The sequence below is a fragment of the Trematomus bernacchii genome, unplaced genomic scaffold (assembly GCF_902827165.1).
Source record: "Trematomus bernacchii unplaced genomic scaffold, fTreBer1.1, whole genome shotgun sequence".
NCBI classification, from domain to species: Eukaryota; Metazoa; Chordata; class Actinopteri; order Perciformes; family Nototheniidae; genus Trematomus; species Trematomus bernacchii.
In genome coordinates this window covers 3640237-3664665 of record NW_022987821.1, presented here as the reverse complement: position 1 = coordinate 3664665, position 24429 = coordinate 3640237, and the positions used below count along the sequence as shown (strand labels likewise).

Here is a 24429-nt window from a genome sequence, read left to right as displayed (position 1 = left end):
AATGAACACACTTACTTGAACACACACAGTGACATCAGAGTGATACATTTAATTAGCAGATCATAAAACACCCTTATGTGCAGCATGATAGAAGCCTGTAATTGAGGAGTATTGATTGCTACTCGACCTGCCATCCCAGACAAATATCTTTTGTTTATACCTAAAGTAATCAATCTGTACCTCACGTCCCAACGGGGGTGACCATCTTCTATTCCTAAAATCGACAATCTTCTTCAATGAATCAATAAAACTTTACGCATTAAAAGTGTTTTCTGTACACACACACACACACCAGCGCTGCAGTTGCACACGGCGACACCTGACAAAGATGGCATTGACCCGGCGAGGTGCAGGCCTCGAGCCGTGTCAGTTACCCACAAATCCCTGCACAGGAAGCCCTCCAATCACGCAGCTTCCTCCCCATTAAATCTGGATAAATAGGAGACGATTGGCTGATTATTTGCCTACATGTTTACAGAGCGCGCAGCCAGAGCCAGAGATACTTGCCCTGGAAATGTGTTTTAATAAAGAGGCAAACACGCCATCAGTGACACACACACACACACACACACACGGCCACTTACAGGAGGAAACACACATTGACTCAAAAGCATATGCCTAGGACCTGATTATTTTTAGGGATGTCACACTCGGACAAAATCACACAAATTGAAGTGCCCTTAAGGAGGCTTTAATGATCATAAATACACTTTACGCCCTAACCCTAACTAAAAAAACAGAAACATCTCTCAGTGTTATTGAGCTGATAGAAACTGAAATGTGTTCGGTGCAGCAGGTGAAACACACCCGTGCAGCTGTTGTCATTAATATGAGAACAGAGCAACAACATGCAACAAGTCCTCAAGGGCCTCCATCATGTGGGGAAGACCACAACAACAACAACGTGTAATCTGCTAACAATGCATCCAAAGAGAAAATTCATCTTGATGTTTCAACCTGTAGTACATTTCTCCGGAGAGAAGAAGAGAGGGGGCTTGTTAGAAGAGACTCTAATCACTATGCAGAGAAAGTTTGCATAAAAGAAAACACAAAAACGTCTTATTCTGAGTCTCATTAAATCCTGCAGTTGTTCTACCTGCACATGCATGAGTCACCCTGCAGTTTGCGTAGTCAATGACTTCAGACTGTTCGACTGGAATCTGGATGCAGCACAGACTCCATATTAAGTCTTAAGGGTTAGTCATTGTCAAAAGTAAACATGCACTGTGTCTAGTGACATCCAGGTGGGGAAAAAAGCCTTTCATTTGATATGTTTTGTTCTTTTATCTTGTCTAATACTAGTTTAAAAACAAGCCAATCATTGCACGTCAGCTGTGTAAAGACAGACATGGGAGCAGAGATGCTGCTGTGACAGGAAAGCGCTGCGGCTCCAATCCCTGCTAATGCAAATCCATAACTCACACACAAACGCGTTCACACACACTCTCCCCCGTACATAATGTTCCACGGATATTGAGTCCCTGACACACACACCCACACACCCACACACACACACACACAGCCCAGCGCACTTATTGATGGTGACGCACGCAGATGCACAAACACACCTCGTGTGGCATCAATGTCACACCGGCGGCGCTAATTGCTAGCCACACAGACGCAGAAAGAGAGAGGTGGGAATCAGTGGTGTTTTTACCCATCAGCGCTCTCCTCCTCCTCCTCCTCCTCCTCCTCCTCCTTATCAATGCACTCCCTCCAGTCTTTCACAGAGGATGACAGCGCACGCCCTGACTCCTCTTGCTCTTCACCTCCGTCACTTTTTGCTCCTCGCTCATCCTCCTCTCCTGCTTAACCTGATGGGCGTCTCTCTCCCCTCTCTCCTCCCTCCCTCTCTCCTCTTTCTCCTCCCCTCGTCCCTCGTTCGCCCAGTGGTGACATCACAGGGCAGTCTCAGGCATGCAAGCTGTTTATTCTGCAGCCCTCTGCTTTTCCAGGAACCAGCGTCACACACACACACACACACAGACACACACACACACCACTCTCTCACCCTCTCTCCTCTCTTTGCTTGCTTCTAAGGCTGAGGAAAACCCTCCTCGTGCATCAAATATCTCTGCCTCCTTCTCTCACTCAGCCGCTATATTCTTTATACCACAAGCATCAAATTCCTGTCCTGACATTTGCCTATATTTCCCGAACAAATAAAACCACAGTATGGTTTCAAGTGAAGCCGAGCAAAAACTCCCCAGATATTTAAATACTAGAGGCTTGAATAAATAAAGTTTGATTTATATAAGGGCTGCAAATAATGATTAATCTCATTGTTGTCTCAGTTCATGGTTGAAATGGTAAAGTGCAAAATGGACATCCTAGTTTCTCAAAGTCCACGGGGGATGTTTTAAAATGTCCACAAAAAAAAGGGACGTATATAATATATAATCAATAGTCGTCTAGATGACTCTTGGTCCAGTTTCAATGCTGGATTTGCCAGAGAATTGATGTTGCATGAATTCTGGGTGTTTGCTCAGCTATTTTCAAAACACACACACCACATAATCTCAAGAACCCTTGAAACACGTTTGGCAGTGTCCGTGAAAACCCATCACGCTAACTTGGCTTCCACTTGAAAAAAGATCAGCTCTGATATCGGCTCATCTTTGTGGACGAGCGGTGACGTCAGACACGTACCTGAGAGAACTGATGTGTGGCGGATAGAAGACAATATGGGGGCTCTCAGAGAGAACCCAAAGACAAAGCTGCCCTCTCTGCAGGAGTCTTACAACACATCTGAGACCTGGATCAACACGAGTTTGACAAGGGTTCAATTTCAGTTTGTCAAACTGAAGTTATTCTCTCTAAAGTTTCCTTTTGAATCTGAGGCAGACACAGAGTCAGGACCTCACACGTCTCTTCCTATTCTCTTCTTTCCTTCGAACACTTTCATCAGTTTGATGTTTGTTGAAAAGAGAATCTCTTCGATAGATGTAGATAAGACGATTTCCGGTATAATCTCTTTGTCAGGGGTTTCCTGTACACACATGTGGCACAGAACAGAAGATTGTCCGTGTCAGACGTGTCAAAACTTACTGGAAATACTCTGTTTGGTTTGGAGTGGCAGCATGACGTGGATGAACGTAGCTAGCTGGTCATTTTTACAAACAACCATTTTCAAATATCATTGTGTCTCGAGTAAGACGTGTTCGTTGCTTTCTTCAATATGCCCTTATTCGCCTTGAACTCACCGGCTTCATTCACAAATATATTTAATTGGACATTATTCAGACATCCTGCAGGAGAGCTTCCAGAGTAATGTCCGGTCCGAATGATTTGGACATTTCTTGCAAACAGTACCTTTCAAGTTGCTTAAGTCATGATTTGAGCATCACATAAATGTTTCTTCCTTCCCCACCAGGGATGCAAACTCATCAGGTATGAAAAAGGTGACAAGGATCCGAGCCCCCCGACCCCACGGAATATCGGCTTTAAAATGAGGAATAACAGAGGATTTTAGCAGTCAGAACAACTAAAGCAGTTAATAATAACAGAAACGCCAAAGAGTCACATCTAATAGAAATATATAAAAGCATTTATTTTAATTGTGTAGCAGTCAGTTTATAATCTTGGCAGCACTGTTGAGCATTTTGAAAATGTATTTTCATGCCTCTGTGCAAGGCTTAGTCTTTCTATCTTTATAGCCACTGGTGTAAAGTAACTTCAGTAAGTTCATAAACTCAAGTACAATTTTGAGATACTTGTACTTTATTTAAGTATTTCAATGTTTTGCTACTTTGTTCTTCTTCTCCACTACAGTTCAGAGGTAAATGGTGTACTTCTACTCCACTACATGTATTTAATAGCTTTAGTTACTTCACAGATGTGGATGAATGATGTGAAATATAATCAAGTGTTAAATCAGACTTTAGTTCCACCTGGAGTAAATTCACAAGCTACCCTGCAGTATACAAAGTCATTCAAACTAGCTGCACCTTTACCAGCTTTGATAACACTTTCATGATCAATCATTATAAAACATATCATATATATTATTCTGAAATGGACCAATCTGCACAATGACTACTTTTACTGTCGCTACTTTAACTATATTTTGATGAGAATACTTTTCTACTTTTACTTGAGGAACATTTTGAATGCAGGACTTTTACTGTAACAGAGTATTCCTACACTCTGGTACTTCTACTTTTACTCAAGTACAAGACCCGAGTACTTCTACTTTTACTCAAGTACAAGACCCGAGTACTTCTACTTTTACTCAAGTACAAGACCCGAGTACTTCTACTTTTACTCAAGTACAATATCTGAGTACTTCTACTTTTACTTAAGTACAAGATCTGAGTACTTCTACTTTTACTCAAGTACAATATCTGAGTACTTCTACTTTTACTCAAGTACAATATCTGAGTACTTCTACTTTTAATCAAGTACAAGATCTGAGTGCTTCTACTTTTACTCAAGTACAAGATCTGAGTACTTCTACTTTTACTCAAGTACAAGATCTATACTTATACCACCTCCGTTTATAGCCTATGAAAAAAACTATTAGAAAACGAAGGCTAAAGCTAACGTTAGCAGATAGTGACAATGTATGCTAGTTAGCTAGCTCGACAACGATAATATTGCGACAGAAACACTTTTCAGTGCACATCACGCTCTGCCGCTCCGACAGGGAGCTCTGCTCTGAACACCTGAACGGCCCGTTCTAACAGCTGTTCACCAGCGGTCCAGTCTGTGCCACAGTAACTCCGGACCGCACAGTTAATATTAACGAACGCACCCGTAGGTAATGTAGCTAATGAAGCTAGACCATCATCGTGGAGCAGCAGAGCCTTATTATACATCCATGAGCAGAGCCGACAGGCAGGAAGACTCGAGCACACAGATCGCGCTGCATTATAATATATACACCATGCGTGTCATGATGGCACATAACAGCTCGCGGCCGCCGATTACTCCGGGTCCCAGACCCCCCCCATACCCCAAAAATATTTTTATTGCAGATCTACATGAATCACACAAACGACCTATTTTGGATTCAAAACGGCGAATTTCGCCGAAAGGTGACAAGTTTGCATCCCTGCCCACCTTCCCTCTCAGCAGGTTCCTCTCTTCCAGCCTCCTCCTCCTCCTCTTTGCCCTATCCTCCGGCCCTGCTGCGTCCTTCTCTGCTCAGTGGCTCCCTCCCACCGTTCTTCCCTCCATCTCCCCGCAACAAATCACAATCTGTTTACAACCCCTCAGGCACACTCCACAACTCTTCTGGCTCCAATTGCACATCTATTTATACCAGACAATGCAGAGAACTGGCGTCTCTGATTTGAGACCCAGAGTATATATCCAAGTCCGACTGCATGAGCTCCACACTCGTTACGATTAATAGATGTCATACTGAGAGCTTTGTCAAAATGAGGCTTATTTTTCCTTTTTTAAGCGTGACAAAGAAGAGGATATTCTGCACGGGGTTTCACGGTGAATTTAGCAGAAGGGTGAGATGAGAGGCAACAAGTAGCACATCTGTTGATGCTGGAAAAATAGCTGCGGTCGTCTTACTGATTGGTCTCTGAGGGTGGGTAGCGTGAACATCCGCCTACGTTACTTTCTCTACTCCTCTCAGCTGCTGTGAATTAGCCTCCATGCAAACTCCTGGAGTTGATCATCCTGGTTATAAAAGCCCCGATTGTGATCACTGTGACCTCTCACAGGATGAGACGGGGCGGGGAGGGACGAGTAGAGGTGCAGGGAGTTCTGTTCTGCCAAAAAGCAAGCAGCGACTTGTCCCGGTCTCAGTGACATCATGACGGTCTGCAGCGCCGCAGCTCAGCAGGAAGGAGACGGTTGAATGTGAGGCAGAGACACAACTCGGAGGCGTGTGAAGGTGAAGGGGCCGGACGTGCAGGGACTTGTTCAGGTCTTTCAGTTTATTTTAAGCATGCTGGGCCTTACTGAGAGGTGAGCCTCACTTTTAAACACTGGCTGCACCATTTCCAATCTTGAAGCAGTGCTGACAGATGAAGATTTAATCAACTATGACCGCGCTACAAAATCAACATTCTAAAGCCTTTTTTTCATGTCTATATATTGTGTTTTAACTAGTATTTGTGCACAGTTGAAGATTAAGATTAGGCGTCACCAGTATTATCAGTTTTATACTATTAACAGGTCTAACATGCATTTAAAAAACAGTTTGCTCTGCTTCTCGCGGCACACAAAGGAAGCCGTATAAGTTCCAGTATATTCATTAAAGAAAGTTGATTCCAAGCTTCATTAAAAACAGCTTAAAAAGTTAAATCACAGTTGGTACAGCCCTGCATGTATCATCATCTGCCACGGAATACAACTGCAGTGATTAATATTCGGTTTAAAATGGCTTTTAAAACATAAAAGTAAAAAGAAAAGGGGACAAGAAGCACATGACTCATTCACTTTCATTAAGAAATTGTACACCGTGGCTTTCACTAGGTTAGCTTGCTAGCTTGAATTTGGAAAAACAAGACTAAACACTTGGATATTTGGTCGTTATTGGAAGAAGGCTCCAAGGTCCGATTTACATCTGAAAACTGCACACTAACAAACTTCTGGCTCTCTGTACTGAAGTCGGCTTTCAGGCAACAATGCAGTTTCTGTGAGGGAGGCTGCAATGGAGGGATGCTACAGTGAAAATGCTTGTAGCCTGGTGCACTCTGCTGTGAGGAAACTAAAACTGTCCGGGTCACACACACATACAGTACACACACAGCGTGGAGGCCCTGGAGCTCTGTATCCAAGACAACAGATTTCCAGAATATCTGATGAAGTCACTCAAGTGAATTTCAATATTTTATCAGCGTTTGCTCGAAGGCACGCGGAACAAACCATGCGAGTTAAGATACTTTGGGTCACAGTGAGGAAAAAGCAACAGGCTGGTGGAGCTCACGAGAAGCACAGGGAGGAAATTATGAATCACTTTTACTATTTCCATTTTCAAAATGATTCTCTGTGGTGAAACATGTAAGCTTCCTCATTATGGAATTAGATGATGCCTCATGCATATATTACCTCAGACTCTCCTTCACATTACCTCATCTCCATCTGTCCCCCTTTTATTTCTGTCCCTCTACATCTCTGCCTCTCCCTCTGCCTCCTCCTGTGATTTGCTGGAGGTAGGGGAAGGTATTGTAAATACAGTACAACACATGACTGTGTCCTTGCAGAAGCAGCCGATTGGGGATTCGGAGAGAGAATATTTTGGGTACACAGAACCTCATATAAAATGTAGCTCTGACTTGTTCTGTTCTGGGATCTCAGCCCTTGCTTCAGGAGCTTGCATCAAACAGCTCACAAATATATGCACAGCTGCTTGTTTTGGTATATTTCTTGGCAGCCATTCCTCCTGAGACATCCGACAACAGTTTTCGCCTACATTTGGGGCGGCAGTGTTTCCATTCAACAAAATGGCACTGCATGAATCAAAACGTGCAGGAGTAAGCATGGACTCCTCAGACTTATAAAACCTGTGAGTGCTGCATTAGAATAGACATTTGAAGTGGGAATATTTCAACAATTAACCGGAAACAATCACATCGGCTACAGTGTGCATGCAAAGTCGCTCAGGATGTGGTTAACAGTGAAATCACGTATCTCCACACACACACACACACACACACACACAGTGTCCAACCTGTTGGGATGTGGTTGAGCGCCGATGTCTTCAGCACCTCCAGCGGCTGCTCCTTTCCCAGGATGCCCTCTGTGGGAGAGAGAGCACACTCCGCTTCAAATATGGTCCGCAACATTGAGACAAGCTTCACAAAAACCCCGGTTACAGTCCAAAGTGAGCGCGCTTCAGGTCATCTGCAGCGCTGCGAGCGCATGCCACCGCGCGCCTGCTGCCTCCCGAGCAACTGCCCGATGCATGACCGGAGAGAAAGCCAAGCTGTGAATCTGCAGAGTGAGACGCCCGGCTGCAGGGGGGGAGAAACGAGGGGGGACGCAGAGGGAGCAGCCTTCATCGGCGCCCGCGTGTGTGTGTGTGTCCGGTGTGTGAGAGCGGGGATGTTGGACTGATACCGCCTGTGCTCAGCATAGCAAATGTGGCTGGCAGCAGCAGCAGAGAGAGAGATGAGGAGGGGGGGTGAGGAGGAGAGGGAGGGAGAGAGGTAAAAATAGCTCACCCTTTTGTGTATAGCAGCACATGCAGAGAGCACACACACACACACACACACACACACATGCAGACACAAAGACACTCCTCTCCCGTGTTTGTGTGTGTATGCATGCGTGTCCGTGGGGGTGTGTGTGTGTGTGTGTGTGTGTGTGTGTGTGTGTGTGTGTGTGTGTGTGTGTGTGTGCGAGTGTGTAGGCTGTAATTATAGTGGCAACATGAAAAGGCTTTTGTAGCTGCCGAGCCCTGGGAAGACATGGCTATAAAAAGCAGAGCGACAGAGAGGGGTGTTGGAGGAGGAGGAGGAGGACGATGAGGAGGAAGAGGGGGTAGACAGAGGTAAGGAGGGGGAGGCGAGGAGGATGAGGCGATGGAGGAAAACAACGAAAAAAGGCGCAAAAAAGGGAGGAGAGGATGGGATTGACATGCATCAGGACTGCAGAAATGTGTCACTACACACACACATCCCCTCTGTAAGTGTGTATTTTTAGTAGCACCTGATACACATATATTCGCAGACATCAGAGGCGCAAAAACATGCAATTATTCCTTTGGATGGGAGATGAAAACCCATGTAAAATCCCTCCGGAGGAATAAAAAAGGGAGGAAAAACAGGCGAGTGTTTCACTGTGCATGATCTATTTCTGGAACTCTCTCTGGACCAGACACACACACACACACACACTTAATTAGCCATGAAGCTGGAGGATGCATGGCGCGCTGATTATGTGTGTGTTTTCGTCTCGCACCACCTTGCATGAATGGCTGCACCCATGATGCACCAATCCCTGCGAGGATGGGGTGTGGACTCGTTTGGTCCTTTTTTTGAATTAATATTAAACACTTCGTTTTACCTGAAGCCACCACACCGATGAGAAAACAAACAGGTGCTATTCAAATTCCGACGGGTCAAATCAGCGGGGACATACACCTGCAGTGTTTGGACATATTGCAAAAGCAGCCTCTCCAAAACAAACATCAATGACAGCTGATATCTCTTATTGGGCCTATTCAAACGACACACACACACTTCCTGGGTTTTGCAATGTAAATGAGGTGTGTGATGACACCTGTGGCTTGCGGGGTAACTCAACGCCCGGCTTGTTTGGCGCAAATTGCCGGTTGCTGCTTTACATCTGCGAGTTAAGTGTGGGGAATCAGAGTTGAAGGAGAACTCGCGGTTAGTTTCAACAAAGCACTTTCAGTCCAGACCACAAGGCTGATACCTGAGAGGCACGTGAAGGTGTGTGTACGAGGCGACGAACCGCGTACACAGCGGCCGCAGAGAAGCACCCTGTACCTCGGCAGCGGGGTCCATTAATCTTGGATGTAGCCTAGTTACCCAGCAGCCCCCTCCCTCCCTCCTTCTCCTTCTTCTCCTCTTTCTCCTCCATCCTCCTCTCCTCCCCGCTCCCACTGGGCGAGCATCGGGAGACAGGGAGCTATAAATAGCCGCGGCTAGCCTCAGGCAGAGAGCTACCTCTTGTTGAAAACACGCGTGTTATGATGGGCGCTGTGAATGGGGAAGAGAAATGAGCTGCATGGAGAAATCTGGATGAGTTGGAGCTGCATGTTAACAGAAGCCTTTTTAAGGTTAAATCAAATAGATATTCATATGGATTTGTATTTACTCTCTTGGCTTCTTAATGACTGTTTTTAAATGCATTTGAATGTAATTGTATAATGTGTTTTCTGCTGCACTTAGTCTTAATGCTTTTATTTTTCTTTATAGATCGCTTTGAATTGCCTTGTTGGGGAAATTAGATTTTTTATTTATTTATTGACTTATCTTAATTGTTTACCAACTCAGTAATGCCATAACAAATACATGACCCTGCACATCCCTCAGCATGATACAAATAAAGAGCTTTTTGAACATTAAAGGCACAAAATACTAATATTAACCTGAAAATGAGCAGAATGTGTCCCGTTTAAAGACAGTGGGTCCTTATCTAAATTCAGACCAGTATTTGTGCAGTTTAAAGCATGACCAGAAGGGATTACATTTTGCACATATTAGGGCAAAATGAGGGGTTTTACAGTGTGATTAGAGTTTATATGTATCATGGGCTTTTGTTCTGGCACGTATGGATATTTTGTCTATGTTATTTAATAAAGAGAGACAGTGAAAAGTGAGGAAGGATGCTCCAGCCTCATTACATTCAAGGCACTTCCCTTTTCTGGCTGCTTCGTCCAGGGTGACTCCAGCAAAGCAAGGTGAACCAGACAGGAACAATACGATTAATCAAACACGCCTCTCCTTGAAGAGCCTTTTCCTCTGGGTCGCACATTTGCTTCCCGAGGGCGCCGGGCTGACGTCACGGCGGCTGATAAAAAAGGACGGGTGACCCCTGAACAGTTTGCACCCCCCGTGAACAGTCGCATATATACACAACTGTCTGACCCTCGAGGCATGCTGGGAGAATCACAGCGGTAATGTAATTCGGCCCGGCGTCCAAGAAGCTGCTTTGTGAAAGTTTTGATTTCATGTTAAAGCGTCAGTATCTCGGCCTTACTACCTAAAATACGTGACTACCCACAATGCATGCAGTGTCACAGGTGCACTGTTTAGTATCTGGTATTTGGCACCGTGCAGCCCCATGTCAAAAGGCACAGGGAAAAGGCTCAGAGGCGGGAGTGTAAACCGTAATTGCCGCCGACAGCTCGCTGGCAGGACAAAGTGTATCCCGTATCCCGAGACAAAAGACACAGGGACAAAAGACGCGTCCCGTTCCTTTCATTAGCTCATGCTCCCTCTCTGCCGTCTCTGTCCTAACACCAATTAAAAACAGAACTCTTCTGATGACATACACCCCGTAGACAGGCCGTGATTGGATGTTTGTTTTTGGAACACGGGGGGGTGGGTGTGGCGGGACGGGATGGGCGCCGCGCTCAATTTGCAGGAGGACAAAGCAGAGATTGTGAAATAAGGGGTCGGACGTTGCACAAGAGACCCCCCTGGGTTTGTTCTGTACCGCCAAGTTGGTCGCACATGAGAGGACAGCAGCGTCTGGCAGAAGGAGGGAACGCGGCGCACAAATGCCTTCTGAAATCTGATAACATTTCATCATTCGTAGGACATTTAAAGAGGCCCTATTGCACTTTTTGGGGTTTTCCCTTTAAATAGGGTTTCTGTGTGGGAGTAGCATAAGGGGCGGGACTTCTCTAAGCCGTTGATAAATCACAACACAGCCGGGCAGTTAACCAATCAGAGCAGACTGGGCTCTGGTTTCAGACAGAGGGTGAAAAGAGGCAGTATGAGACAAATAAAGAAATGTTTGGACATTAAAGCATGGAGACATGTCCCGGTAGAGGAACAAAATATAAATATGAACCTGAAATGAGCAGAATAGGTCTTCTTTAGAGTCAGCACAAGTGGATACTAGACGGACGTGACAAAAAAGATGCACTCATTCTGAACAAATATAATGATTGTTTGTTCGGCATGCGTGCACGTGAACATGTCCTGTGTGTGTGTGTGTGTGTGTGTGTTTCTAAATATAGACTCAGGGATAAGCCGGGCCCTTTTTATTGCAGCGAAAACTTTTAACCCCATCACCCCCGGAGCGGAGCAGCGTGTGTGATGTGTGTGTTCAGATAAGAGGATGAGAGAAATGTAAATGTCATGCATGAGCCATTTTAATTTAATGAAATGTAGCTCAGTACAGAAAATGCTCACTTATAGTTGAATGCATACAGTTAAGCTCACACACAGTATTTTATGAACATATAGGGTCACCTACTGAATGCAACAAAGAACAAATGAACCAAATAAAGAGAAACCCATAAAGCAGATTCAGGCAGTAGGCGAATAGATTCAAGTTACTTTTGGGAAGCTTCTTTTCTCTCTTATTTCTAACATATGTCTGTGGAGGCCTTTCTGAGGCAGCTCTACTGGACCAGGTAGGAGTTATGTGCCTTGCTAAAGGGCACTTCAGGTTCCTCTTCCTGGTGTGTTCCCTAAAGTCGGTCCCTGAATCTCTATAATGCAGCGTTAATAGTATCTGGCAGGTGTAATAAAAAGCAAATCCATAATATAGACTTATAGGTATCCAGAGATCCGTACTGCACACAGAGTTTATCAAACACAGGGGTGAGACCCGAAGATGGGTCGGTAAATTGCTCAGTTGTGGGCGAAGTACTAAAAATAGGGAAAAGTATTATAATAAAATGTATCTCATATACTTAATAATAATAATAATACATTGCAGGCTATTTTTTCTGCAGAATTAGTACTTTTTAGCTGATAATACTTCTGTTTGTTTACTTAAATGCAGTACTTTTACTTAGAATGAAGTATTTGATAATAATGTATAGGTACTTTTACTTTTTATCTACCACTACTGTAGTTTTTTTGTCAATGTCACCTCACATTACTGTGAGAGATAGAAAATTAAACGTGATTACCAGGAAATAAACATGTGGCCAATGATAAAGCGCCATTACGCAAGCTCTAGGTTTACATGTTGCTTTGGGCAATAATGGATTTGGTATCTATGAAAGTAGAAATTCCCAGCAGTTGGAAGGGGGTTTTGATATCCAAATAGTCCAATGGAAACTGGCAGGTGTAGAAAACAATTCCCTTTAACAAGCATCCATAAAGCTAATCTTGATTAATGCCAAAACAACCGGACGAGTCAGCACAGGACTGAGATCTGACAAAGCCCGCACTACGAGTAAAAGGAACCCAACTGATGCAATCTCCTGACCATGCAGATTATTTTATTCTCCTCGCCGTTTGTGTTGTGTTTTAAAGTTGTGTAAAGCTAAAAAAACAGTTGTGCTTGTAACCTAGATACCGTTAAGCCTTCGAGGAAAGAGCAGTGTGTCAAGTCCACCGGTTCACCACCATAAAAAAGGCGCTCACGCCCACACACACCCTGCAAAATAACTCCGTAAAAAATCTGAGCAGATTGTACCCTGCTGCTGCTTCTGGTAGTGTTGGTGCATTATCATTTCACTTTTTGCATTTAACCATGCAAAGTTCAAACCTCTCATTCACAAATAATCACTGACAGTACCTTGCACTTACTGACCTCAGAGAGTGTGTGTGTGTGTGTGTGTGTGTGTGTGTGTGTGTATGACTCATCCAGTTCTTTCTCCAGCGGTAAACACTGCAGACTTTCCTGGAAAGCCGGTGCAGTTCTGACTAAGAGGAAAACAAAAAGGCTGCCGGTGAGCGGCTTCACCTCCCCTCTTTAGAAAGACACCTGAGGAGCATGCCTGCCCTTCACATTCATTTATTGAATTACTCTCACTTACATTTTATATTGCCTGCATCAAATTCACAACGAAGTCTCTTTGCTTATAAGACAGTTCATACCCATCTGTACATTATCCCTTAATTCTGTACATTACCCCTTAATTCTGTACATTATCCCTTAATTCTGTACATTATCCCTTAATTTCTGAGAGAGTATCATCTTGTATGTGGTTTGTGTGGTTTCCTGCTTTATCTGCGAGGGTCACCAGGAGCTGATAAGGTGACCACAACCACAGAGAGGCCCCAGAGGATCATGGGAAATACATGATGATGAACCCCCGAAAAAAATATGTATATAACACATAAGATGTTAAAGTTAAATGTGCTTCTGTTTTGCATGAGTTTGCATTGCGTCTAACTGCGAGTGAATTTCATCCTGAGCGTGACATTTACAGAAATGCAGCTCAATCAAACATGGTCGACATGTTAGCTCAATGCTAAGCTCTAGTGTAAAACAAATGTGTCCGGCTAACGTGCTAAAGCTCTCCGCACACAGGGTAATCACTTCTGCGCAAACACTGCGAGCATATCAGCCTGACCCCCTTTTTGCTCTGGGAAATATAAGACCCGACAAAGCGTTTTACATTTCACTTTTCTAGGAAGAGATTTATGGTAAATGATATTTAATCTGAAAATCCCACCGCTGCTGTAATAAAGAAAATGAGTAAGTGCTGGATGAAAAACACCGCGTGATAGTAAGCTCATTTACAGATTACAACAAAAAAAACAGTCAGGCACGCACAGCTGCTGCATGAACTGTGTGAATGAACACACACACACACACACACTCCAGGATGGTACATAAGTGCAAAGAAAGTTGGCAGCTTTTGGATACCAGTGTGTAACAAAGCCGTGGATGTGAAAGTCTCATTGTTCACCCCAGAACAAAGCCTGTTGTTTAATTACACTCATTAAAAAACGAATTAAATCTAACAGCGGCAGACAACCCTGATGCAAGCGAAGGCCATGGGATCAATTCCCCAGCATCTATTTCTCAAAAGAATTAATGCTTCTGTAAAAGGAGACTTCTGTAGACATCACTGCCACGAACACTTTAGAAGAACAACTCTGACAGGCGCCACAAGACCGTACTGTTTTTCCCCACATCTCGTATCTTTAAACGTCTCTCTCTGAGCACCGACTTCCAACAAGTGTGTCTCTTGAGCTGTTTTCAAACTGGAGAAGCAACACCTCAAATTGACGCCCACACTGGGCAGCTCTCTGAGGGCCGTCGCCGTCTCCAAACGAGACAGTGAGAAACAGCAGCTGCTGCTCTGACGCGTCTCTCCTGGACTCACAGAAGATCACAGCTACGACGACCTGTAGTGGGATGCACACTGAGGAGGTAGAGGAGGGTAGCGTGGGAAATTAAAACAAATGTATTTTTGACAGCAGCTCTATCAGCTAATGCAGCCCCTGGCCAGGAAGGAGTGACGTTTCCTGTCCTGGCTGAGTTCAGATCTGGACATTGAATCAATATCACTCTTTGTCTTCTCACAACAGAGGCGTACTGTGATACAAAATAATACTACAGGTATTTTTCATAATAAAGCTCAATATGAACTGTAAAATCACTGAACGACTGTTTAAATTTCACTTAAAAAAAAGGGACTTTTTGCCAGTTTTACTCATGAAGCCAATCGTAGAGGCAGGGAAGACTTACAAATGACTATTTATTTATTCATTTATTCATGAGGCATGGGGTACTTTTTTAAAGATGTGCCTGTTGTCTGTGTTGATTTCAAACGTGTCAAAATGGATACCTTGTCTTTCATCTGCAAACCAAATCTAACTACAGGAACAAATAGTATATCAGCGACTGTCAAAATCATTTCTCTGGTCCACAGCAGAGCATTGCTTGGCTTCATGGCGCTAACTTCTTAATTTGTCCACCCTGAGATGAGTGAACATGTGAAGGAATTAGAAAGGGCTGTCTAATGATAACAGTTGAGCCGCACTAATCCGCGGTTGATCTAACAGTGTAATGCAATAGGTCCACTAGGGGACGCGGAAAGTGACACCATGACAAGGTGCATATGGACAAGGACTGCAGGGAATAGGTCAACTATTCTGCTCTTTTTCAGGTTCATATTTGTATTTGGTGCCTCTAATTTGACATGCATACTGCCTGGATTTGAGCCTTTGGAGACCATTTACATGCACAAAAACCGATACAACACAATACAGGAAAGCCCAAAAAGCACAATAGGGCCTTTTTAAATGTTGCAGCTGCAAGGTATTGTGGGACAGCATTTTCTCCTTTCATTTCGTAAAGGGTGGTCCAGAGTATCCTAAGCTGAAGAGGACACAAAATGACCACTTCCGGGTCATTTGACTTGGAACCTTCCTAAGAAAAATTGACTATTTGACCGCAACCTAAATATCCGCTCTGTGATGGAGATGGAGATGTAGGAGCGGCGCCGGATGAGGCTCGCTCACCTCCCTCGGGGCCGCTGGTTACCTCAGCTGTGGTATTTATAGTGCACACACTCCCAGGTGTACAAAGTAAACATGGATGACACCGTCAGGTACCACAGCGTTCGCGGCTAACCTCTTCATCTGCTTACCGAATTATTTATCCACAACTCAAGCTTCAAAAGTGAACCTGATATGGTGTCAAAGAGAAAACTCTTAATGAGCGTGTTACGGGCTTTTTTCTCTCACCCTGTGGAGCTTAGTCAAATTAAACTGAGCTAATTAACAGACGTAAGACCAGATGAAAGTGTTATTGCTTTTAAGCTCAAAATCTAAATATTCATCCATCTATATGGCAGGTATGGCTGTATATCATCCGACAAAACTATCGTGAAAGGCCTTGAAGAACATTAACTTGCATCAAAAACATAATTTGGATCATTTTTGTGTTGACATATTAAAGTTTTCCCAATAGTTTTCATTGTTCTGGGATACAAAAATGCTCTTAAAGTCAGACTGACTCCTTAAACTCTTATTTAATAGACATTAGTTGCTCCCTTAAATCACGGTAAATGACTCTACTTCTCAAACGGATGCATTAGGCTTTTAGAAATAATTTCCCTAACCATGAATTACAAGCTGCCCGAGGTGAAAAAAGCCAGAAACTTAACTGTGGATTTGTTTGTTTCATAAAAAAGCCAATTATTGACACATATGACACATGGGTCTAACTTTGCTATCTGTGGCCACAAAAGACCTGAAATTACCCCCAAAAATATCAAATTGTGTTATTAGCAGAAGAACATTAATATACACCTTGAAAATAAAATCAGACAAGTAAGCATGATATTATTGGTAATGAACTTACCTTGGTGGCTGTGTGATGTCATCGCTGACAGATCAGGTGTCTTCACACAGAAAGCAGGTGTGTGTGTGTGTGTGTTGCAGAACAGATGTGTGTTTGCAGATTGCAATCAGGAGGCTGTTATCCAAACTGTCAATGTCCAGGAGTGTGTGTTTAAAAGAATGTGTGTTGAATATTCAGGAAGATACGTCAAAAGTCCCTCACGGCTGGAAACAGGAAGTAAAATTCCAGCAGCAGCAGCCAATCCCCATCCGGCTTTTGACTTTGGTTACTCCAATCAGATCGGCAGCAACGGTACCAACCTATCAGAGAAGATAAAAAGGAGAGTAAGGAACACAGGTTGTACAATTGTCAAATTCATTAATAACACTTGCTGATTTTTGAAGTCAAAAGCTAACGTTCGGCTATATAGGAACTACAGCACGGTCACATGACTTAACTTCACCACCGCCAAGTTAAAGGGGGTTAATGTAGGGCGTGATGATGTTTAGTCATCTCATTTATCGTTTTTAAATTCACCAGTCGAGTATTTACTATAAAATCTCTTCCACACCACACACATTGTTTCAAGCTAACAACCAAAACACAATCAGAAAACCATTGACCTCCAGAAGTGCTAAAATGACTCATTTCTGAGTTTCAAGCCACAGTGGAAAATAAATAGGATCTCTTGTTCAGGCTCATGCTAGCAGGGCAATAACCTGTAAACCAACCAGGAAATACATTTCTCGTCTCAGATATAGTTTCATTTTGACTGGTGCTTTCAAAGACCAAGAGAAGAACATAAAGAATATGTATTACTTTCACTTCAGAGAAAGCTGTTAATCTCATGGAAAATGTGAATTTTACCGAGTTGTCCTTGTTTTGTTTTTCTTTGTTTGTGTATGGAACTGATTGCTATTTCAGGAAATAAATTATTGTTCTTTTTCTTTGTTTTTCCGAGATTTGCCCTGAATTCCTCGAGCCTGGAGCAGGAGTGTCAGATGTAATCACAAGTGGAGACCAGAGCATCAAGTACAAGGGGTAAAACTGCCCTAGGGCAAGGTGGTTGGGGGGCGGCGTGCGGCTTGGGGGTTGCAAAGCATGTTCACGCCTGTGTGTGTGTGTGTGTGTGTGTGTGTGTGTGTGTGTGTGTGTGTGTGTGTGTGTGTGTGTGTGTGTGTGTGTGTGTGTGTGTGTGGAACCTCAGAGGTCCTCAAAAGCAGCATGGATGCATGTATGTGTGTGTGCACTGAGGGGGGTGGGTCTCAAGACAAGAAGGCCAGACAGTGCAGCCGCAGGACAAATTGCCCCCAAAAAAAGTCGGTCACTGCACAGTGCACGCACACTTAAAAAGCAAGGCGAGGAGGGGGGTGGTCGTGTGTGTCACGGGGAGTAGCAGACACTCCGGGGGGGCTTCATGCAACACCATTCTCCAAGGGCGTCTCATCTGTCTCGGGAGGGGTGTTCATGTGTGTCTGTCCTAGGCCATTGTCCCTAAAAAGAGCTTACTTGATGCAGGGTGACAGATCTGGGGGGACAAGCCAGCCCCGAAGCCCCAAAGTGAAGGAATAATAAAAACAAAGACATGGGAAATGGGTTAAAACCGCTGGTATGATGGGAAATAACACCAGAGCTAGCAAAAAAATGTGCTTACTTGCATTAATTAAGGCACTAGCTGCTGGGCCTGTTAAAAAAAAGGTGGGTGGACTCCAGTCCAAACTCCTTGTGCTATAAAATGATAAAAACCACCAGCTATGTCTAATATTTCTTCCTAAAAAAGCAGCTTAAAGACACTTTATAACAGCCGTAACTGCTCTCATGTTGCTCCAACAACCCGTACGCCCCCATTCACAAAAAAAAGATTGACGCATGCAGAGAATTACCACCGCCCATCCCGAACCATTCACACACACTCACACACACACACACTCACACAGGCCCGTACCTTCATTTTACGTATTTGTATCGCTTATAAGAAGGGTATACGGAAACACAGGCGTGTTAGCAGCACTCTGTATATTGCATTAAAGCCTAAGGCTCGGCCGCGCACTATAAATAGCTCAGCAACAATCGGCATAATAAACATCGCCCGTCCAACCCCCCCTCCTCCTCCTCCTCCTCCTCCTCCTCCCCTTTGACTGCTTTCACACTTCCCGCCCGCTACAGTGCAACAAACCGTATGGAAATGTCCAGCTAAATGCTTTTAGGAAGCCAAAATACTCCTACCAGAAGCAGACACGGTTCATGCTCAGGGGAAGCCGAGAAAATGTGACCGGGAAGCCGAAGCCGAGGCGGAGCAGAGGGGGAAACTTCAGCCGGACATTGTTTTGATGAATCCTGTCTGCGCGTCGCATCCCTGCATGAATATCAACATCAAAGCGGCGCATTCATCCCAAACACACACACAACACACAGCAAACTCACCTACACGCGCCTCCCGGAAGCCAGTCGTCCCAGCATGTGTCCCGCAGAGCTTTTATTTCTCTCCCATGGCTTTTTCTCAGCGCAGGGGGGGACACAAAAATCATCTCCTGACAGATTCCGCCATACTGGATTTTTGTTCCAGCCCAGCGTCACATGGAGCGCCCCCCCCCTACATTCACAGAGGGCGGGACCTGTGTAATGAAAGAGTGATAAGGTATAGTATTTGTGTTATGCACGTTAATAAGAAGACGTCTATGGGCGTGGCCTATAGGCTGTTCCACTGTAGTAGTACAATATGCAGAGGTGTAAAAGTAATACGTACATTTAGTAAAATACTTTTCTACTTTTACTTGAGTAACATTTTGATTGCAGGACTTTTACTAGTAACAGAGTATTCCTACACTGTGGTACTTCCCCTTTTTTAAAGTACATTTTCCCCCTCTGGTATTATGCACTTCTAATGTAGTCATACTTTTAAATGTACATCTCATATAACTGCATAATAAAACTAAAAGGATTATATTTATTTTTACTGGCTCTGTGGCATTTTTATTGACCATTGCATTTTTATTAAGATAAGATAAGATTCAGGTGTCTTAGCAGCAGCAGTAATAATAAGAGTGAAACACAAGGATAATAATAATACTCTCTTCAATTCTGCATATAATATATTATAAGTATAATATGTAATAAATATATATTACAACACAGAAAAATGTAGGAGTCTTTTATAGTGTTTTATCTGCCACTGTCTAGTGCCTTTATATCCTAATTTGCTACTTTATTTTGATCTCTAAAAGTATCTTAGTCACTATTCATTTGTGGATTATTAAAACGTTCTAGCAACACCAACGTTTAGTATTTTTTATCCACAATAAAGTCCACATAATATATAATTAGTGTGTCTATGCTACTCAGAAGTTATTTGCAGTAATTGAATAATACCATTGTGATCATAATGGCTTTAAAATGCTTAATCATAATCATAAAAGGCTTAGTGGTTCATTTCCAAGTAGTGTTTTCCTAGTTTATGTTAGTTTTATTATCATTATTACATTGCTTGAATGTTTCTGTACTAGTCTTTAGGTTTATAGTTGTACATTAAAATAAAATACAAGTCTTTACATCCATGCTAGCGATGTGGCTGAATTCATATACCCATCAACATGTCATATTGTATTACCAATGACAGAAATCATTTTCCTGCCTGAGATGTATTGCGATGTTACTAACATTCCTTCCATTATTCAGCGTTTTGTGGCAAAATGAAACAAAGGTTTTTATCCATTTGTTGCTCATTGCAACATGAAATGCCTTCCCCACAGCGTCCTCTAATCCAATCTGCTTTTATTTTCATTACTTTATATTTGATTGTGCATCTCAGCAGCCACCCACAGGCGAAGCTGCAACACCACTCGCTGGTTTAACCTGACTTTATTACTGTGATATGCTAACTAGTTTCTATATATCTGCATTGAGATGGAGTGTTAACCACACAGCTCTGCTCACACTGATTCCTCTCATACCTCCAGACTCAGGAAAGTTACCAAATTGAAATTTTGGATTTAATTCTGGACGGAGACTATACCAAGAGAGAACATACATTTTTACCAATTTACCCATTAGGTTTCATGTTACTTTCACAATTAATCCAACATTTTTAAACTATTCATCCATATTATTGCACTGAAATATCATTTGTACTCTCCTGTGTTTATACAAATACACCTGCTCTGCCTTCAGTTTCTGCATTGCTTTAAGCATCTATTTTAATAATTCATCCATTATTTTTGTATTTTATTTTGTTAGCTCTGTGCTTGGATTCATTAATACAGGGGAGGCCCGTTGGGAGAGCCGTATCCATAGCAACAGAGGATTATAAATTGTGTGGATGAGCTACGGAGCGCCGGTTACGTAAGGCGGGTCGGTCTTGGAGGCATCTCTGATGTTGTTGTACTTGAGTAAGCTCTTTATGTTTAAACCCTGTTTGGCAGCAGACAGTCTCCATCTGTATGCTGTATATTAAATCATTAATATACACATCTGAGAGACCCTTTGTTATTGTTCTGTTGATATGCTAAATTCACTTCCAACCACTTATAATTCATGCATTCATAAGTTGTTGCTTGTGTTAAATATAGTTTAATTGATGTTGGTGCAGACCTGTAAAAACTCACAGCTCTCTCTTGAAGCACCTAAATGATGACTGAATTATAACCAAACCTGCTGTTAAATATTAAAATGTAAATAAAATTAGCTAAGGTTTGTGAAAAGCATGACTCTACATCCATGCTAGTAGCGTTGAAACTGAACGCTAACGTCATGCTAAACACTCAATGCTAACATGTTGATATTAAGTACTAGCCTAGCTATAACTTGTCTCACATGTTTTAAGTCCTTAAAAATATCAAATAATTGAAATGCTTATACATCCATCCATGCAAAAGTTGTTGAGATATTTGAATCTGGACTAGAAAACTGTTAAATAATGCAAGATTTATGTTAACTGAGATTATTTACAGATAAACTTGCACAATCTTTTAATCCTGAAATGCATTGTGACAGAGAAGCACAAAGTTTATAATTATCTGAGCACAAATCAGTCTTGGACATCTGTATTTTTTGTCCTGGGGCTTTTGCTGACGTGCATAAACCCCTCAAATGTGTGTATACGTGCATGTGTGTGAGTGTGTCCAGAGCAGTGATGTCAAAGCAGGGATTAGATTGGTTTATATTGCCCGGAGCAGCACATTTGCAATTCAGTGAACATCACACTCTGTTTGCCAAAGCACTTGATTATGTGAGTTGAACTCTTTTGCATCGAGGTGAGTCACCATCATCCCTTCAGGTTTAAAATCATCTGTACCGAAGAACCTTACATGGCTCTGGCTTGAAACACCTGAGGCGAGATGTTCCAAAAATACTCCCATGTTTTTGGCCAGTGGCTGGAAAAAGGAGCAGAAATGGGGATAGAAAGTCAACAGGCGAGCGGCCTGCTCAGACTACCGCTCTGCTACCACGGCAGACACATCACACACTCGCTGTGGACCAGACCACTTGCAGTACACACACAACCGGCTGTTAGTGGTTTGAGAAGGGAAGCCGTCCTGTCACCCAGCGCTCCCACATGAGTCAGGCGCAGCGGGCAGACAAAGCAGGGCAGACGACCTCAGCACTATGAAGAAGCCTCGCCAGCAAGAAGGAGAGAAAACACACCTCAAAGAGCCATTTTCTTTCATGTAATATTTAAAAATTAGACTTAAATCTTTCCAGGATGCCATGAAAAGGCGGCGTTTAAGAGAGAAAAGGAGCCTTGGTAAAAAAGACTTCTTACAGTTAGTCTAAAACTTTCCATCAAAGCCTCGCTGAGCTGCATGGAGTAATTACCTCGCACACAGAAACAGCTCCCAGGCTGTATTACTGATACTGTGTGTGTGTGTGTGTGTGTGTGTCTGTGTGTGTGTGTGTGTGTGTGTGTGTGTGTGTGTGTGTGTGTGTGTGTGTGTGTGTGTGTGTGTGTGTGTGTGTGTGTCTGTGTGTGTGTGTGTGTGTGTGTGTGTGTGTGTGTGTGTGTGTGTGTGTGTGTGTGTGTGTGTGTGTGTGTGTGAAGATGAATATGCCTCCATGTCCTGGGCAGGCAGTGTGTTTCCATGTGTGCGTGCCTATAAAGTATCCTGCTTTTCAGACATTAACCAGCCTGCAGGAGTGATAAACTGAGAAATGTTTTTATGACGGGTCGCTCCTGGAAGCCCACCCAATGAGCTGCTACACTGTGTCTGGGTGAAAACAGTCAAAAAGACAAAGTGGAAAGCATTTAGAGCAAGAAAACCTCCACCAGTGCTGAACGATCCTGCAGTTCAGGCATCATTTCTAGACAAATATGAAGTTGCTGTTGCGTTTTGGAAGAAGTACTCAGACTTTTTATTCCTCTCAGCCCATGATTGATATTTGTTTGCTCGGGGGAATGGTTCACATGTTCCCTGAGGTCGAAACCATCTCATGATCTGTGCTGCATTTATGGTACTTCCTGTTCCTCCTGACAAAAGACAGTATATTCTCCTGCACCTGTGTTTGCTGCAGCTTATTCACTAAGATTTTTCTTGTACATAAGGGGTGGAACATCTCTAAGAGGTTGACCAATCGCAACAAAGCCCGCCTTTTACCCAATCAGAGCAGACTGGGCTCTGGTTTCAGACAGAGGGTGAAAAGGGGTGCTGGAGCACAGGCAGTATGAGAAAAATAAAGACCTTTTTGAACATTAAGGCATGAAAACATGTCACAGTCGGTGTTACAAATATTAATATGAACCTCAAAATGTGATTTATATGTCCTCTTAAATATTACCAAATTGATATACCACTGTGAGAGGCTTTTAAATTATGTAAACAGTAGCTGAATAAAGTCCTAATGTCTGTATTGTAACTAATATCATGTAACTTTCCAGCTTGAAATCCACCGTCCTCTTCCACGGAGAGTTTATAAACCTCTCACTCACTGCAGATTGAAAATGTCTAAATAATGTACACCCTGATGTTTCCACATCTCACCACAGCATGAGACGGTTGTATTTTTCCAGGGAACGCTCGCACTGGAGAGGCAGTAAAACTTATTTGGGCATGCAGTGCGTGAGCCCTGCCAGCAGCCTATAGCGAGAGACATAAAACCGCAAAAACCTGAAGTTGACAAACTGTGTTAAGTGATCATAAATTCCCTCAGGCCAGGGAACTGTTGATGGAGGGATTGAAGAAGAGAGGGGGAGACTGTTTTGAAATGGAGAGCCCCTCTGCTTCTAATGTTATTCCTGTGGTTTACTGCAGCCTCACAAATATCTCTGAATGTCAACTTTAAGAGAAGTTTGTCATCTGGTGAGATTTCACTGAGGAGATCTGAGAGATATCACTCTCAATTTTCCAAATCCACTGTTTTTGACAGATTTACTCTCCACAATCTCTCTAAACTCTGCCATCTGACGGATTGTGAGACAGTGAGCCCCTGTGTGCAGAGATCCATCATCTTTGCTATCAGGGGAAGACACGCTTTGTGATGCTTTTACCCTGTTTGTTTGTTGTTTTGTGCTCTTTGCCGTCCTTAAATACCTCTCTATGGTTGTTGTGTGCCTTTTTTTTGCCATTTTTATGTCATTGTGGTCTTTTTTATGACTCTTTGAGGTTGTTTTGTGTCTCTGTGTATCCATTTTCTGTGTCTTCATGGTATTTTCGTTTCTATATAATTATTTTGAGTCTCCTACTGTTTGGTAGTACGTGTCTCTTTGAGTGACATTTTATAAGGGTAAGGCCAGAGGGGGCCTTGACACTTTCCTTAATCTATCCATGATCTGACTGTCCAGCTGCCGAAACCATGATA

At 43.1% G+C, this 24429-nt stretch overlaps 2 protein-coding genes across 8 annotated transcripts in view; both read right to left on the bottom strand.

Moving 5' to 3' along the window:
* LOC117499112 (histone deacetylase 4-like) overlaps positions 1 to 19211 on the bottom strand; it is a 42046-nt gene extending 22835 nt beyond the window's left edge. For 2 of the 6 annotated variants that reach the window (XM_034151414.1, XM_034151417.1), the window contains exons 1-3: positions 19066 to 19211; positions 16663 to 16961; positions 7634 to 7702 (exon numbers count right to left, since the gene is read on the bottom strand). In XM_034151414.1, coding sequence (XP_034007305.1) covers positions 7634 to 7702; positions 16663 to 16684 — 91 coding nt within the window. In that variant the 5' untranslated portion in view covers positions 16685 to 16961; positions 19066 to 19211. The other 4 variants (XM_034151413.1, XM_034151416.1, XM_034151415.1 and 1 more) reach the window with 3 other exon arrangements.
* The window catches only part of LOC117499160 (amyloid beta A4 precursor protein-binding family B member 1-interacting protein-like), a 611089-nt gene that overhangs the window by 503728 nt on the left and 82932 nt on the right, over positions 1 to 24429 (bottom strand). The gene's annotated exons all lie outside the window — the stretch shown is intronic.